General features: G+C 45.2%; 1 protein-coding gene across 1 annotated transcript in view; it reads right to left on the bottom strand.

Moving 5' to 3' along the window:
• The window catches only part of NTSR1 (neurotensin receptor 1), a 220241-nt gene extending 204371 nt beyond the window's left edge, over positions 1-15870 (bottom strand). The window contains exon 1 of the mRNA XM_070940125.1: positions 15165-15870. Within this exon, the coding sequence (XP_070796226.1) occupies positions 15165-15863 (699 nt within the window). The 5' untranslated portion in view covers positions 15864-15870. The remainder of the gene's footprint in view (positions 1-15164) is intronic.
• Positions 15871-17750: the final 1880 nt, after the last annotated feature.

Here is a 17750-nt window from a genome sequence, read left to right as displayed (position 1 = left end):
AGGTGGCAAAAATATCTAATACTCTTTCCAGCCAGCTTTCCTGCCTAAGTGGCACTAGAACTCACCATCTCCTCCTGATTGGTCCAAAGACTTCCAGCCAGCTTTCATGCCTATGGTGGGACTAGAACTCCCAGTCTCCTGGTTTCTAACCTAATGCCTTACATATTAATCTTATTCAAGACCCCTCATTAATCCTATTCACTTGATCATAGCAAAAGGTAATCAATCCACCGAAATAGCCACAAGAGCCCTTAGATGAATTAGCACACCAATTGCTCAATCTTCCTATCTGAGATTACTTTTTTTTACTCATATTACTTTTTAAATATAAATCTAGACATATAAATTAGCATATTAAGACTACACGAGGATCTGTGCAGACACAGATCTTCCCACCATATTGCGATCATTTGACATATTATTCATTTATTAGCCTCGTTTTGATGATCTTGCTACCATTTGTATATAGTAGTAAATCTATGTAAGCATCTGAGCAGAGACTGACCATGTATCTGTGCCCAATCCTGGTTTTTTGATGGATATATTCAGGTGGGCTCAGCAGGGTTTGGGCAATCCTGTGGCCAACGATCGCCGGGGTTCAGTGAACCCCCAAATGTCACCCCTGGTTGGCCACGCCCACCCCGCCCCTCCCAGGAGTCTCATTCCTCACTCCTCATTCAAGTTAAATGCCCATTCATCATTCAAGTTAAGTGCAAGGGCCGCACAGAGAGTCTGGGAAAGAGAAAAACGGATGTCCCGGAAGTTCCTGAAGTCCAGAAATGGGCCTGTTTCCAGCCTCCGGAGGGTTTCCGGAGCCCGGGGGAAGCAGTTTTTGCCCTCCCCGAGGCTCGAGGAAACCTCCGGAGCCTGGGAAGGGTGAAAAATGCCCCCCACCACCACCGTGGTGCAGGCGGCTGACTAGGCCACACCATGGCCACGCCCACCCAGCAACGGAGCAGCGAACCCGTTGCTAAAGATCTGAAGCCCACCCCTGGATATATCGTGTTGTGGAGGTTAATAAAATCAATGAACTGTGAACCTTTGTCTCTATGAATTTCTACTTTAACAAATGAGCCTTTAAATCATTTAACAGTCAATGTTTTTATTTACATAATAAAAACATAACAATATCTATACAATTAATAAACAGCACTTAGTTACTATGATTAATTATCCTGTCAGCTATATATCTATATCTACATCTATTCTCTCTAAGCTATGTTATCTATGACTATTCTTCCTCAGAAGAAATATTATTATAAACCACCAGAACTGCTCTTCTAACAGACTTCCAAACTTCTCACAGTTGTTTAACAGAAGATCCTAGAAGAGTTAAGACCTAAGACCTAAGACCAACTAGCTAAGACGAGTGAAGATCAAAGAGCAAAGAGTTTCTGACAAGAATCTCTTTTTATACTGCTAACTATGACAGTTAGGGTAGGACCCTGGAGATTCAAACATATTAGCTGCCCTCTGATTGGCTTATGTATCTGTCCATTCCAAAAGCCATTAATAGGCACAGTTATAGAGAAATAAATTTTCTCTAACATATCGGTATGATACCTGCATTTCCATAACTTTGTTTTGGTCATTTTTGCCTCTTATATTTTAAAGTGTACACTGCGATATAAGAGAAGATACATGTCACACAGTGGAAGAAGGAAACCCAACTGCATCTATGGCCATTTCCAGCATCCCACAGTCACATGACCATGTTTTATGATGGTTTGTCAAAAAAATGGCACTTTGAGTTTTCAGAAAAAGTGCACCATTGAATCATTTAATGACCATCGCATTTGATTTCCATTCACCACATTTGCTTTCCATCTGTTGCATTCCCATGAGGGGCTACCACAAACAGGAGAGGAGGGGGTTAGCCTATTTTCCAAAGCACCAGAGGGCAGGACAAGAAGCAATGGATGGAAACTAATCAAGGAGAGAAGCAGCCTGGAATTAAGAAGAAACTTCCCAACAGTGAGGACAATTAACCTGTGGAAGTGTAGAGTGCGCACCGGAGGCCCGAACACCAGTTAGGGTGCATGCACATGCGCAGCTGTAGGTGAGTTGAGTGACAGCTCATGTGCCCGGAAAGATGGCTCTGTGTGCCACCTCGGGCACGCATATTTTAGGTTCGCCATCATGGGGATAGGATCTGCTGCTTGAGCAGGTGGTTGGACTAGAAGACCTCCAAGGTCCCTCTGTTGTTCTGTTAATGACCACTGCCCAAAAAATTGTAAAATTGGGTTGCTCATGTGACAGACTTGTTTTACAACCGTTACGACCTATGAGCTACATTACAGTCGTAAGTCAGGATCAAGGGTGGGTTCTACTTATCTTTACTACTGGTTCGCAACGGGATCGTGCACGTGCGCTGGCTTCCCGCGTGCACGCGCCTTGCTTCTGCACATGCGCAGATCGCCAATGACGACATCCAGGTCTGTTGGTGGGGCCTCCTGCCGGTTTCTTGCGAACCGGTCTGAACCGGGGGCAACCCATCACTGGTCAGGATTATCAATAGGATGTTTTTTCCCCCATATATATCCACTTCAGCCTCCTTGTCTTGTTTTACTTGTTTATGGGAGTGAGGGGGCACTCCCATGTGACACCTCTCCTGCGTGAGCTGCATTGGCTTCCAGTGGTCTTCCGGGTGCGCTTCAAGGTGTTGGTCACCACCTTTAAAGCGCTCCATGGCATGGGACCTGGGTATTTGCGGGACCGCCTTCTGCCGCCGATAGCCTCCCTTCGACCAATACGCTCCCACAGAGAGGGACTCCTCAGGGTGCTGTCAGCCAGGCAATGTTGGCTGTCAACCCCCAGGGGGAGGGCCTTCTCTGTGGCAGCTCCTGCCCTCTGGAACGATTTGCCCCTGGAGATACGAAGGATATCGGATCTCTGGGTCTTTCGCCGGGCCCTAAAAACTTTTCTTTTCCATCAAGCAGGGCTGGCGTGACCCCCCCCCCCTTTTTAGCCTTTTTTAGCTTTTTAAATTGTCAAATGGGTTTTAGTTTTCAATGTTTTAAATTTGGGGCCACAGTTATATAATTCTTTTAATAATTTTAAATTTTGTATTGGTATGTGTTTTAGTTCTGGCTGTGCACCGCCCTGAGTCCACTAGGAGAAGGGCGGGATATAAATTGAATAAAATAAAATAAATAAATTAAGCTCCCCTAAAATTCCTCTTTGGGGCTAAATTCTTCCCCCTTTCCCTCCCTTCCTCTGCCTTATTGTTATCTTAATTTTCTCTCTGATCGTTTTATGGTTGCCCTGTGCTCTGAGCTGTTTTACAGTAACTGTTTTACGATAGCTGTTCCACAATAAGTTCCTGTGCCAAGCCTTGGGAGGAGGAGTTGGGTCTGTTTTAAATCAAGAGAGCAGACCTTAGCTGCTCTTAATCAGTGGGCAGATAATTAATTTAGACTGCACTTGTGCAGCCGTTTTCAATCAAATTGACTTGCCCTAAATGGCCTGAGATTATATTTATTGGGGTGGGGGGCTAATTGGAGCATTTGAAAGAAGGATGCTGTAGCTTCCTGTTTTGCTGGTTCATTGAAAGGCCAGACTGAAGACACTTAACTGCAGGAAATACATCAACAATATATTTCTTGAAATAACTCTGTTCCAATTGTTTATCCCGATCAAGGCTAACCTGCTTTCTTTCTGCGTCTTAGTACAATAGTCCTGGATTTACAGCCACAACTGAGCCCAATATTTCCACTGCTAAGCGAGACAATGGTTAAGTTCAGTGGTGAAATCTAAAATTTGTTACTACTGGTTCTGTGGGCGTGGCTTGGTGGTGGTGGGGTAATGTGACTGGGTGGGCGTGGCCAATTATTTTTTACTTTTAAAATCATTTTTTCTACAACGTCTTCGGTGAAGAGGTTGTTAAAAAATGCTTTCAAAAGGCTCTGACGATCCCAACTTAGTTGCCTGATCAGCAGAGGCTTTTTTTCTTTTAAATGCCTCTGACGATCCCAGCTGAGGCGCGCGATTATCAGAGGCTTTTTTTTTTAAAAGCATTTTTTCGGCCGAAGAGATTGTAGAAAAAAATGCTTTTAAAAGTAAAAAAAACAAAAACTCTGATGATTGTGCGGCTCAGCTGGGCATGGGGGGTGGGCAGAGATTTTTGCTACTGGTTCTCCGAACCACCTGCCTCCATCGCTACCGGATCGGGCGATCCGGTCCGAACCAGGAGCATATCACCCCTGGTTAAGTGAGTTTTTGCCCCATTGTACGACCTTCCTTGTCACTGTTGATTAGTGAATCACTGCAGTTGTTAAGGTTAGTAACACGGTTGTTAAGTGAATCCGGCTTCCCTATTGTCAGAAGGTTACAAAAGTGGATCCGTGACCCCAGGACAACCAACCGTCACAATTATGAGTCTGTGAACAATGACCTAAATTTTGATCATTTGACCATGGGGATGCTTCAATGGCCGTAGGTGTGAACAATGGTCATAAGGTACTTTTTTCAGTGCCTTTGTAACTTCGAACGGTCTCTAAACAGATGGATGTAAGTTGAGGACGACCTGTAGTTGGTTTGCAAAGGATTTTTGAGACTTTTCCAGGAGTTGGTGTGATTGTGATTGTAAAGGAACAGGCTGCCCATGCCTATCCTAGATGGGGTCCAATATATTTCAGGGCCCATCTATTAGTCTACACAGCACCTGAAGGCAGGACAAGATGCAATGGACGGAAACTAATCAAGGAGAGAAGCAACCTAGGAGAAATTTCCTGACAATGAGAACAATGAACTGGTGGAACGGCTTTCCTCCAGAAGTTGTGGGTGCTCCAACACTGGAGGTTTTGAAAAAAAGAGTGCACAGCCATTTGTCTGATATTGTGTAGGTTCTCCTCCTTGAGCAGGAGGTTGGAGTAGAAATCCTCCAAGGTCCTTTCCTATTCTATTCTATTCTATTCTATTCTATTCTATTCTATTCTATTCTATTCTATTCTATTCTATTCTATTCTATTCTATTCTATTCTATTCAACTCACTCAACTCAACTCAACTCAACTCAACCCTACCCTACCCTACCCTACCCTACCCTATCCTATCAATGCCATTTGTATGACCCAAGAGACCCTCCTTTTCTTTCAGACAACTGCCCTATGGAATAGCATCCTTCAAAAATCCTAACAGCTCCAACCTTACTCTCTTCTAAATGAGGCTTACAATCTGACTATATCCCCAGGTGTGATGTGAGCTATTATGGGGCTGGTTTTGTTGTGTTTGTTTGTTTGTTTATTTATTTATTTTATGCAATTTATATGCCGCCCTATCTCCGAGGACTCAGGGCGGCTCACAACGGTAAAATGCATAGTTCCTTATTAAAATGATATAAAATTAAAATCCAATTTAAAACAGTTTAAAATTAATTAAAAAAAACCCATCAGTCCAGGCTATGGAACAACCAGGTCTTCAACTTGCGACGGAACGAGCGAAGGTCAGGGGCCATCCGGAGCTCCAAAGGAAGTTGGTTCCAGAGGTTGGGTGCGCCCACAGAGAAAGCTTTCCACCTGGGGGTTGCCAGCCGACACTGTCTGGCCGACGGCACCCTGAGGAGGCCCTGTCTGTGGGAACGCACCAGGTGATTGGGGATTGTCATTGGCTGCAGGGGGTCCGACAGATATCCCGGGCCTAGGCCATGAAGGGCTTTATAGGTGATAACCAGCACCTTGAACCTCACCTGAAGGGCAATTGGTAACCAATGCAAGCCACGCAGGAGGGCTGTAACATGGGAATGTCGGGACGCTCCCATCACAACCCGCGTGGCCGCATTCTGCACCAGCTGAAGCCTTCGAGTGTCCCTTTGCTGGATTTTCTTGTTCCTATTTATAATTCTGATAGTTGTCGACAACTATTTGTAGCTCAGGATTGAACTGTGGGGTCGTTGGTGCTCTCTGAGCCTGGTGGTTTTCTTACAGATGTTTAATGACTCAATTCGGTAACATCATCAGTACTACCATGTTTCTCAGAAAATAAGACCAAGCCTTATTTTCTTTTAGACTTGAAAATAAGCATTTGGGCTTATTTTTGAAGCGGTCTTACTTTTTTTGAGGTGTAGCAGGCCACTCTTTCTAGATCTCCACATCTTTTTTTTACATCGTGGCGACCAAAACTGGATGCAGTATTCCAAGTGTGGCCTTACCAAGGCATTATAAAGTGGTATTAACACTTCACGTCACCTTGATTCTATCCCTCTGTTTATGCAGCCTATTTTGCTTTTTTGGCAGCTGCTGCGCACTGCTGGCTCATATTTAAATAGTTGTCCACTAATAATATCACCACTGATGTTCTTGGAATTGGAAAAAAACTGGCTTTGATGGGTTTTAACCCCAACCTTCATTAGAAGAGACGGGGCTCCTAAATTTAATCCCCATCATTTAAAACAGCAGCCCCCAACCTTTTGGGCACCAAGGACCAGTTCCATGGAGAGAGGTTTTTCCACGGATGGATGCCGCCTAGTGCTGGTCCTCAGACTGGAGGTTGGGGACTCCTGACTTAAGAAAATCAGCAACAAAGAAAAAAATATTTGCTGTGAACTCTACATGGTGTCAGGAAGGGCATCCGGCCAGTAAATGCTCAGTTCCGTCCTGACTCTGACCTGAATTAAGGAGTTGTAAAAAGGGAGCTTTTTCATTTAAGAAGATAATAGTTCTATTATTACAGAAAGTCACATCTACACTTTGAACAAAGACCCCCAAGAAATGCTGTGAACTCTCTCTCTCTCTCTCTCTCTCTCTCTCTCTCTCTCTCTCTCTCTCTCTCTCTGATAATCTCCTGATTTCTGCAACTGAATCAGTACCGAATTATTTCAACCAATAATCTGGTTTCATAAAAGGTCATTTTCCATGCTCCTGGGTAACAAGGCTATTACGCTGCTCGTCGTCTAGGGTGGCCAATTTGTCTTACGAGATGATAGAAAATTGATCCAAGCATTTCATCCCTGTGCAGCTTTTCTCAGAGATGGGTGAAACTATCCATTTTTTTTTTTTTTGGCAAATCTCATACCTGGAATCATCTTCCTTTGAAGTGTGGCCTCTATTTTGTCTGTCTGGGTTCACACATGCATATTGTTGCTTCTAATTTTGCAGATTACTGACTCTTTTTGCAAGCAAGGTTTCCTGATTGTTTTGTACGCATCTAAAACAAAGGCGTGCAGATTTTTGCACAGATTTTTCCCTAGTTGTAGAATACCTGTAGTCCTCGACATACAACAGTTCATTTAGGGACTGTTCAAAAGTACAATGGCACTGGAAAAAGTGACTTACAGTCATTTTTCACACGGCCGTTGCAGCATCTCTGTGGTCGCGTGATCAAAATTCAGACGCTTGGCAACTGACTCATATTTATGACAGTTGTGGTGTTCCGGGGTCATGTGATCACCTTCTGACAAGCAAAAGTTAACGGGGAAACCGGATTCGCAACAACCATGTTGCTAACTTAACAACTGCAGTGATTCACTGAACTGTGGAAAGCAAGGTTGTAAAACTCACTTAACAACTGTCTCGCGTAGCAACAGAGATGTTTGGCTCAGTTGCGGTCGTAAATCGAGGACTACCTGTGTATGAATTGGAAGGGATCTTAAGGAGATCTAGCCAGAGGTGGGATTCACTTACCTTCCCTACCGGTTCGCAAATGTGAGCGCGCGCGGACTTCTCCGCATGTGCAGTGCTCACGCATTGCGTCTGGGCGGGTGGGCGGAGTCTCCCGCAGTCGCCGCTATTGGTTCGCCCAAACTGGAGAGAACCAGCTGAATCCCACCTCTGGATGCAGCCCAATTTGTTGTTCAATTCAAGAAGCCTCTAAACCAGGGGTATCAAATGCTGGATCCGGACCGCAGGTGCTTAGATCTGGCCCATGGGCCCACCTTGGAAATAGCGAAGGACTGGCCCGCGGTGCTTCTGCCAGCAAAAATGAAGCTCAGGTGGGCCGTGTGTAGCTTTCCTGAGCTCTGTTTTCTCTGGCAGAGGGTTGCAGGAGCCGTCGCAGCTGAAAACGGAGCTCGGGAGCCCATTTTCGCTGGCAGAATGCTCAGGCCACCACAGGCGCCACCTACAAAAGTGACATCAAGCTGGCCACGCCCCCCCCGGGGTCAAACACAACCCTGCTGCGGCCCTCAATGAAATCGAGGTTGACACCCCCGCTCTAAACCATTCCTGGCAGCCCAACTCAGTTTATGAACCTCCGATGAGAGAAATCCACCTCCTCTTTGACTGTGCCATTACTTAATACCTTTTACAGTCAAAAAAATTCTTCCTAATATTCAGCCAAAAATTGCCTTTCTTTAATTTAAAAACTTCGGTCTTTCCACTGACTTTAGTTTGCATATGACAAGCTTTAAAATATTTTTGGATCAATATCATGTAGTATCCCCATCTGTTTTGCAAGGGGAACAGATTCCTATCATTGGCCGTCGGTTTCTCATCCTATGTATAGTATCTTTTTTTTTTTTTGCTTTAATTTATATGCCGCCCTTCTCCGGAGACTCAGGGCGGCTTACAATGCGTTAAGCAATAGCTTTTATACTTTTGTATATTTATACAAAGTCAGCTTATTGCCCCCACAATCTGGGTCCTCATTTCACCTACCTTTGAAAGGATGGAAGGCTGAGTCAACCTTGAGCCTGGTGAGATTTGAACTTGCAGTAATTGCAAGCAGCAGATGTTAATAACAGTGCTTTAGTCCACTGTACTGCAGGCTCTTGATCTGTATCAGAGTATCACTGTACTACAGGCACCAATCTGTATCAATTGGTGAATATTTATTTTTTTTTTATTTGGATTTTATCCCAAGTTTTACTTTATAAGTAACTCAAGGCAATGGACGTAGCTAACGTTTCTTCCTCTTCCTCTTTTTCCCCACAACAACCCTGTAAATTGGGCCAAGAAAGAATGATTGGTCTAAAGTCACCTAGATGGTGACTTTCATGCCTAAAGCGGGACTAGAACTCACAGTCATCCAATTAATTGGCCCAAAGTCTCACAGTCATGCCTAAAATGGCACTAGAACTGAGGGTGTTCTGGGGATGGCAATACTAGAACTCACAGTTTCCTGAAGACTATCCTAATGTTACCCAGCCAGGTATCTAGTCCCTAAGGTGGGACTAGAACTCACACTCTCCTGGTGATTGGCCCAAAGTCTCCCATTCAGCTTTCATGCCTAAGATGGCACTAGAAGTGAGAGTGTTCTGGGGATGGCCCAGAGTTACCCTGCTGGCCTTCATACCTAAGGCAATACTAGAATTCACAGTAGCCTGATGACTGGCTTAATGTCAGCCAGCTTTCGCGCCTAAGGCGAGAATAGAACTCACAGTCGCCTAGTGATTGGCCCAAAGTCTCTCAACCAGCTTTTATGCCTCAGGTAGGACTAGAACTCCCAGCTTCCCGGTGATCGGTCCAAAGTCACCCAGTCGGCTTTCATGCCTAAAATGGGATTAGAACTCACAATCTCCTGATTTCTCGGTCAAACCCTTCAACACAATTTGGTTTTCAGTGTATAAATGCACACGTAAATAGTAGCGTGTTCAAATATAAATGGAATTAAATTTCCACAAGAGCATTTCCGATATTCTGCTCCCTCTAAAATGGAATTGGAAGTCCTAATTAGAGCACTGGAAGTTTGCAAGCTCTTTCTGCAATAATATTCACTGATATACATGATAATGTGAGGGAGTTCTTGAACCAATCCTGATGAGATCTCAAACTGATGCTTGGAGAATAGTTTAGATCCGTGATGGCGAACCTATGGCACGGGTGCCACAGGTGGCACACGGAGCCATATCAGTGGGCACGCAAGATATTACAGTAGCTCAGCTCCAGCACGCATGCGTGCGCCAGCCAGCTGATTTTTGGGCCTTCTGGTCCCACCGGAAGTAGGGAAATGGGCTGTGTCTGGCATCTGGGGGGTGGGGAAGGCTGTTTTTGCCCTCCCCAGGCTCCTAGAAAGCCTCTGGAGCCTGAGGAGGGTGAAAAACGGGCCTACTGGGCCCACTGGACTATCGTGTGTTAAAAGCTGGGGGGGGGAGGGCGTGCGCGCATGCGCAGGGCACATTGAATTATGGGTGTGGGCACGCACGTGGGCAACCTCCCCGCGCTCCCCCTCCCGCTTTTGGCACATGACGGTAAAAAGGTTAGCCATCACTGGCTTAGATTGAAACATACTGAGACAGAGTTCCTTTTCAATGAGATTGATCCCAGCCTTTTTAGGGTTATACAGGTAGTCCTCAATTTATAACAGTTCATTTAGTGACCATTCGAAGTTACAACAGCACTGAAAAAACTGACTTATGGCTGTTTTTCACACTTATGACCATTATAACGTGATTTATATTCAGATGCTTGACAAACAACTCACATTTATGACGGTGGCAGTGTCGCCGGGGTCGTGTGTGATCCCCTTTTGCGACCTTCTGATAGGCAAAGTCAATGGGGAAACCCGATTCGCTTAACAACCGGGTTAACTAATTTAACAACGGCAATGATCCGCTGAACCAACGTGGCAAGAAAAGTCGTAAAATGGGGCCAAACTCACTCAACAAATTGCTCACTTAACAACATAGATGCTGGGCTCAATTGTAGTCGTAAGCAGAGGACTACCTATATTTCCACTGAAAAAGCTTCTAGATTCACATCTCCTGCCAGAGCAACGGGTGAAAACAATGACCAAGGTGTAACCGGGGCACCAATCACCAACCTACAATTTTTCCTGCAATTGTGACTCATACCTTGATTGTCTCCTATTAGGGTTCTTACTACTAGCTCCATGGAGTGTGGCTTTAGCAGAATACTGAGAAGATACCACTGGTGCAGAATGCAACGACATGACTATTATCCCAAAGGTGCTTTTTTCAAGAGGCAACTGGACTTTCTGGTTTTTCTTTGAAGACATTTCACTTCTCATCCAAGAAGCTTCTTCAGCTCTGACTGGCAGCTGAGTCCAGCTGAAGAAGCTTCTTGGATGAGAAGTGAAAAGTCTTCAAAGAAAAACCAGAAAGTCCAGTTGCCTCTTGAAAAAAGCACCTTTGGGACAACTGTGACCTGGATGACTGAGAATCTCCAACGGACAACATGACTGTTAGTTTGGACAATCTGTTTATGCTGAATAACAGTTTTTGAGGACACCACACTGTCCACTGGTTGCTTTCCAAGTTAGGCTCAAAATGTTCACCTGTAAAGCTCCATGAAATAAGGCATTAGGATATATCGGGGTCTACCTTATTAAAACATACAAAGAATGGTTGCAGGAACTTGGTATGTCTAGTTTAATGAAAAGAAGGACTAGGGGGGTGACACGATAGCAGTGTTTCAATATCTCAGGGGCTGCCACAAAGAAGAGGGAGTCAAACTATTCTCCAAAGCACCTGAGGGCAGGACAAGAAGCAATGGATGGAAACTGATCGGCTTAGAACTAAGGAGAAATTTCCTGACAATTAACCAGTGGAACAACTTGCCTTTGGAAGTTGGGGTTGCTCCATCGCTGGAGATTTAGAAGGAGAAGGAGGAGAAGAAGAGGAAGAGGAAGAAGAAGAAGGAGAAGGAGAAGGAGAAGAAGGAGAAGGAGAAGAAGGAGAAGGAGAAGGAGAAGGAGAAGAAAGAGAAGAAGGAGAAGGAGAAGGAGAAGGAGAAGGAGAAGGAGAAGGAGAAGAAAGAGAAGAAGGAGAAGGAGAAGAAAGAGAAGAAGGAGAAGGAGAAGGAGGAGAAGGAGAAGGAGAAGGAGAAGGAGAAGGAGAAGGAGAAGGAGAAGGAGAAGGAGGAGAAGGAGCAGCAGCAGCAGCTTCTTGGATGAGAAGCAAAACGTCTTCAAAGAAAAACCAGAAAGGTTGGGGGTGCTCCATCGCTGGAAATTTAGAAGGAGAAGGAGAAGAAGGAGAAGAAGAGGAAGAGGAAGGAGGAGGAGGAGAAGGAGGAGAAGAAGAAGAGGAAGAAGAAGAAGAAGAAGGAGAAGGAGAAGGAGAAGGAGAAGGAGAAGGAGAAGGAGAAGGAGAAGGAGAAGGAGAAGGAGAAGGAGAAGGAGAAGGAGAAGGAGAAGAAAGAGAAGAAGGAGAAGGAGAAGGAGAAGGAGGAGATGGAGAAGGAGAAGGAGGAGGAGAAGGAGGAGAAGGAGAAGGAGGAGGAGAAGGAGAAGGAGAAGGAGAAGAAGGAGAAGGAACAGCAGCAGCAACTTCTTGGATGAGAAGCAAAACGCCTTCAAAGAAAAACCAGAAAGGTTGGGGTTGCTCCATCGCTGGAGATTTAGAAGGAGGAGGAGAAGAAGAGGAAGAGGAAGAAGAAGGAGAAGGAGAAGAAGGAGAAGAAGGAGAAGGAGAAGGAGGAGAAGGAGAAGGAGAAGGAGCAGCAGCAGCAGGTTCTTGGATGAGAAGCAAAACGTCTTCAAAGAAAAACCAGAAAGGTTGGGGGTGCTCCATCGCTGGAGATTTAGAAGGAGAAGGAGAAGGAGGAGAAGAAGAAGACGAGGAAGAAGGAGGAGGAGGAGGAGAAAGAGAAGGAGCAGCAGCAGCAGCAGTTTCTTGGATGAGAAGCAAAACGTCTTCAAACCAGAAAGTCCAGTTTGCCTCTTGAAAAAAGCACCTTTGGGACACCAGTGACCTGGATGACTGAGAATCTCCATAGACTTTTAAGAAGAGATTGGACAACCATTGGTCTGAAACGGTATAGGGTTTCCTGCTTGAACAAGGGGTTGGACTAGAAGACCTCCAAGATCCCTTCCAACTCTGTTATTCTGTTCTGTTTTAGGACGGACTTCCTCAACAGAGACCCTCACCTTGAAGAACATGTGGTCCCAGAAGCACATCTGCTTCCAACATCTGCCTGCATTCCAGAAAGCTATGCTACTTTAGCCAGCCTTTAACTGCTATTATAAGGTAAGCATTTTGGTTTTGAGGTCTCTCTTCAGAGACCTTTATCGATTGGGGAGGTTGATAAATATTTAACAATAAATACTTGCTGCTCAGCATTCTTTCAAAACCATGACACTCACATTGAAGCATTCTATTTAGCGACTTTTCTAGGGAGGAGGGTAAAATAACAAGAGTGTTGCAACCTCCAGAAAATGCTATATTTGGGGTCGTGTGGAAGAAAGGGGAAATTGGAGGTAAACGATGTCATTCCGTGCATGACTTCTCAGAAGTTCTACTGTATTCAACTGGATTCTTCCCTGAGTAAAGATGAGGAATTAGCAAAGCAGACGAGGGAAACAAATTTAGGGGAGAGAATCTGCCTTTCAAATTATTGCATGGATTTGTGGTGCTGGAAACACTTTCTGCTTCTTAATGTCATGCATTACACGCTAAGAGGGCTATAAAAGCAAAATGCGTCTCGATTCTGCTCTGGCAAATGAAAATCCCTTCATCCTCTTTGGATTTTTTCAAAAAGCAATTGCAACATGCAATTCTAAATTTGGAGCAGCAAACGTTTTGACATTTTTTTTGGATCCCATCGCTCTAGAGAGTTGGTTTAATGAATAGGGGGAAAATGTTCCTGATTGTTTTGCGCTGAAGTCGACACTCGGTTCTTGTGGATTACAGCTTTCTTTCTTTCTTTCTTTCTTTCTTTCTTTCTTTCTTTCTTTCTTTCTTTCTTTCTTTCTTTCTTTCTTCCTTCCTTCCTTCCTTCCTTCCTTCCTTCCTTCCTTTTATATTTCACTCTCTCTCCCTTCCTTCTTTCACTCTCTCTCTTCCTTCGTTCTTTCTTTCACTCTCTCTCTTTCTCCTTCCTTCTTTCCTCTCTCTCCTTCCTTCCCTCCTTCTTCCTTCCCTCCTTCCCTCCTCTCTCTCCTTCCTTCCTTCCCTCCCTCTTTCTTTTTTCTTTCTTTCTTTCTTCCTTTCTTTCTTTTCTTCCTTCCTTCCTTCCTTCCTTCCTTCCTTTTATCTTTCACTCTCTCTCTCCCTTCCTTCCTTCCTTCACACTCTCTCTTCCTTCCTTCTTTCTTTCACTCTCTCTTCCTCCTTCCTTCCTTCCTCTCTCCTTCCTTCCCTCCCTATTCCCTCCTTCCCTCCTCTCTCTCTCCTTCCCTCCCTCCCTCTTTCTTTTTTCTTCCTTCCTTCCTTCCTTCCTTCCTTCCTTCCTTCCTTCCTTCCTTCCTTCCTTCCTCCTTTCACTCTCTCTTCCTTCCTTCCTTCCTTCTTTCATTCTCTCCTCCTTCCTTCCTTCCATCCTTCCATCCACCCTTCCTTCCTTCCTTCTTTCACTCTCTCTCCCTTCCTTCCTTCCTTCCTTCCTTCCTTCCTTCCTTCCTTCCTTCTTCTCTTTCTTTCTCTCTCTCTCTCCTTCCCTCCCTCCCTCCCCTTCCTTCCTTCCTTCCTTCCTTCCTTCCTTCCTTCCTTCTTTCACTCTCTCCCTTCCTTCATTCCTTCGTTCGTCTCTCTCTCTCTCTCTCTCTCTCTCTCTCTCTCTCTCTCTCTCTCTCTCTCTCTTTCTTTCTCTCCCCATGTTGTTGTGAAAAATCCAACCACTTTCAAAGGGCAGAGGTGGACAAAATTATACAGAAGAGTAAAAGTTCACAGAACGAGTGACATAAAAACAAGAGAAAAATCAGTGCAATTCGGTTGGTTTGTACAGTGTAGGCGGTTGCCCAGTTTTTGTGCAGCTCCCAATTCTGATTTCATCAAAGCAGCTCATGCTCCACCTTGCTTGCATCCTCCAGTATTTCTGACAACACAGAGCAACGAAGCTGGTTTTGCAAACTGTGAACGCACTGAATGGCACTCTTAGACTTTTGCACTTTGTTCCTGTTCCCGTAGGACTGACCCGTTTGGAAGTAAGTGTTGTCAGCACACGTACCTTTCGTCTCTCTCTCCCCCCCCACCCCCCATGTTCTTCTGAAGAATGCACCCTGTGAAACAGTCTTGACACAAATGGTTGTTTTGCAAAGTTTAGTGAACTGGCTCAAGTCTTCAGGGACCAGCTGCACGCACGAATTCCAAACTGTCAAACAACATAGGGCACTGTGTGTGTTTAAGCATCTGCTGCCATCTGTCCTGACGAGGAAGAGCTTATGGATTTATAGAAAAAAACCCCACTCTCTGCCTATATTTGCTTCTCTCCTTCTCTTTTTAAAGCCGTTAACTAATCTCCGAATCGTAGGCATTAAATATAGCTAGACCCTGGCGCAATGGAGACAAGCTACTCACCCTAAGCTAAAAGAAAAGCAGGCAAAGAGACTCACCTGAATGGCAATCTTCAGCGTGGAATCATCCACAATCTGGGTGCAGACCAGCGAGTTGGGATCTTGGGGTATCCTGTAGATCTCGCCCATGATTAAGATCATCGGGATGGCGAGCAGGAAGGAGGCCACCCAGATGCAACTGATGAATTTTTTGGTCCGGCTCCTGGACATGATGCTCTTGGCTTTGAAAGGGTGACAGATGGCCATGTACCTCTCGACGCTGAGGCTGGCGATGTTGAGAGACGTCGCGTAGGTGCAAGCATCCCTCAGGAAGTAGTAGCACTTGCAGACGTCGTTGCCGAAAGCCCAGGGGTGATGGACCCAGATGAAGTTGTAGAGTTCGATGGGCATGCAGAGGAGGAAGATGAGCAGATCGGAGAACGCCAAGCTGGCCAGGTGATAATGCACGGTGCTTTGGAGGTTCTGCAGGGACTTCTTCCTCACCAGGGTGTAAGCAGTGATGGAGTTGCCTACCGTCCCCAGCAAGAAGAGCACCAGGTAGATGATGGTCACCATCACCTTGGAGTAGATGTCCGTGTTCACATCCAGATCCTCCTCGTTGGGTGGGATCATGGACCCAAGTCCTGAACCATTGGAGAGGTTCTCTGCTTCGGGCAGGACAGAATTAGCAGAGGGCAGTTGAAACTCACTCATAAGATATCCCAGCTGGTAGAGGGAAGAAGTTGTGTTGAGATGCATGATTTGGCTCCCCAGCGCTGCACCCAAGGAGAGATGCAGTGGCTCCTTCAGGTACCCAAGCTTATTTTTCAAGCAGGAGACGGTGTGGGAGATGCAGCTGGCACCTTCCTGCCTGGCAGAGTGAAGCAAAAAAAAAAAACACCTCCCACTATGCACCCTAAGAGGAAACTTGACTCAGTTTCATAGGAGAGAAAGGAGGAGCCTCCGGACCAGTCTCTCCGTTTCTGTGCAAGGGAGGGGAGGAACAGATTTAAGCAGCCCTCGTGCGGAGACGAGGGGCCAGAAAGCTGCAAGCAGCCGCTTCTCAGAGTGGATGCATCTTCACTCTGCAAACAGGCGGCTGTGTCTTTCCTTCGACCCTCCCTCTTCTCCCCCCCTCCCCTTTGCTCTCTGTGCAAGCCATGAATTCCCATTCCCTCCAGATGGGAATTGCAATAATGTGCTTTAACAGGTCATGCGCCTCCCCTCCTCGTAGGATGAGCAAAGGAGCGTAAAGGACACCCATCCGGTTTGCAAAACAGGACACACATAATTCTTCGCTAAAGATAGATTTACCCCTATTTCTCCATCCCACCTGCACCCGGTTTAAACATTTTATTTATTTTTTTATTTATTTACTTGTCAAGCATATATAAGATAACGGATAAAAATGTAAACATGATTACGAACACGTGAAATGGATACAAATAAAAAGGGACATTAGGAAGACATTTGGTCTTTTGCATCCACCACCTCTTTCTAACGGCGTTCCTTTTAACGTATTCGCTTTTCACACCTACCGTTTTTTAAAATGTTTTAATTTTCTGGTTGTTTTATATTATGGATTTCGAGATTGTAAGCCACCCAGAGTCACTGGATGGTGAGATGGGGAGCATATTTACTTATGATGTTATGTATTCATTCATAGCTCCCAATGACTGGTAAGATCCCACAGAGTTGGTCTCCTCCGGGTCCCTTCAGCTAAAAAATGTCAGCTGGCGGGCCCGCGGGGGAGGGCCTTCTCTGTGGCTGCCCCGGCTCTCTGGAACCAATTACCTCCTGAGGTCCAGACCGCCCCCACCCTATTGGCCTTCCGGAAAGCGGTGAAGACCTGGCTTTTCCGGCAGGCCTGGGGCCATTGATCTCGCTGCTGCAATCTTGCAAGACCCGGCCATGAATGGAGTGTATGGGTTTTTAATGTTTTTTTAAAACAACTTTTATGGTATATTGTTTGCATTATTTTTTGTTGTAAGCCACCCAGAGTCCCCAGAGAGTTGGGCGGCATAGAAATGAGACAAATAAATTTATAAAATAGTTGAGGGGTTGCCACAAAGAAAGGGGGTGGGTGGGTTTCAACCTATTCTCCAAAGCACCAGAAGGAAGAACAAGAAACAATGAATGGAAATGGAACAAAGAGAGAAGCAACCTAGAATTAAGGAGAAATTTCCTAATGGTGAGAACAATTCATCAGCGGAAGGACTTGCCTTTAAAAGTTGTGAATGCTCCAACACTGGAGGCTTTTAAGAAGACACTGGACAGCCACCTGTCTGAAACCATATAGACCGTAGGGTCCCCTGCAGGGGGTTGGACTAGAAGACCTCCAATGTCCCTTCCAACTCCGTTATTCTGTATTCTGTATATTGTTTCCAGCCATCTTTCTACCAAGGCCATTGTTTGCATGGATGTCCCAGGGTCTCTGGACTCTGACTGTTTATTAGATGGATAGATAGATAGATAGATAGATAGATAGATAGATAGATAGATAGATGATAGATAGATAGACAGACAGACTGATAGACAGACAGATGGATGAATGATAGATAGTAGATAGATAGATATAAGATAGATAGATATAAGATAGATAGATAGATAGATAGATAGATAGATGATAGATAGATAGATAGATAG

Source organism: Pituophis catenifer, unplaced genomic scaffold, assembly GCF_029215685.1.
Source record: "Pituophis catenifer annectens isolate HBS135680 unplaced genomic scaffold, rPitCat1.0.hap2 SCAF_3, whole genome shotgun sequence".
Lineage (NCBI taxonomy): Eukaryota > Metazoa > Chordata > Lepidosauria > Squamata > Colubridae > Pituophis > Pituophis catenifer.
Note: the sequence above shows the minus strand (reverse complement) of the source record. Positions and strands in the feature narration are given on the sequence as shown.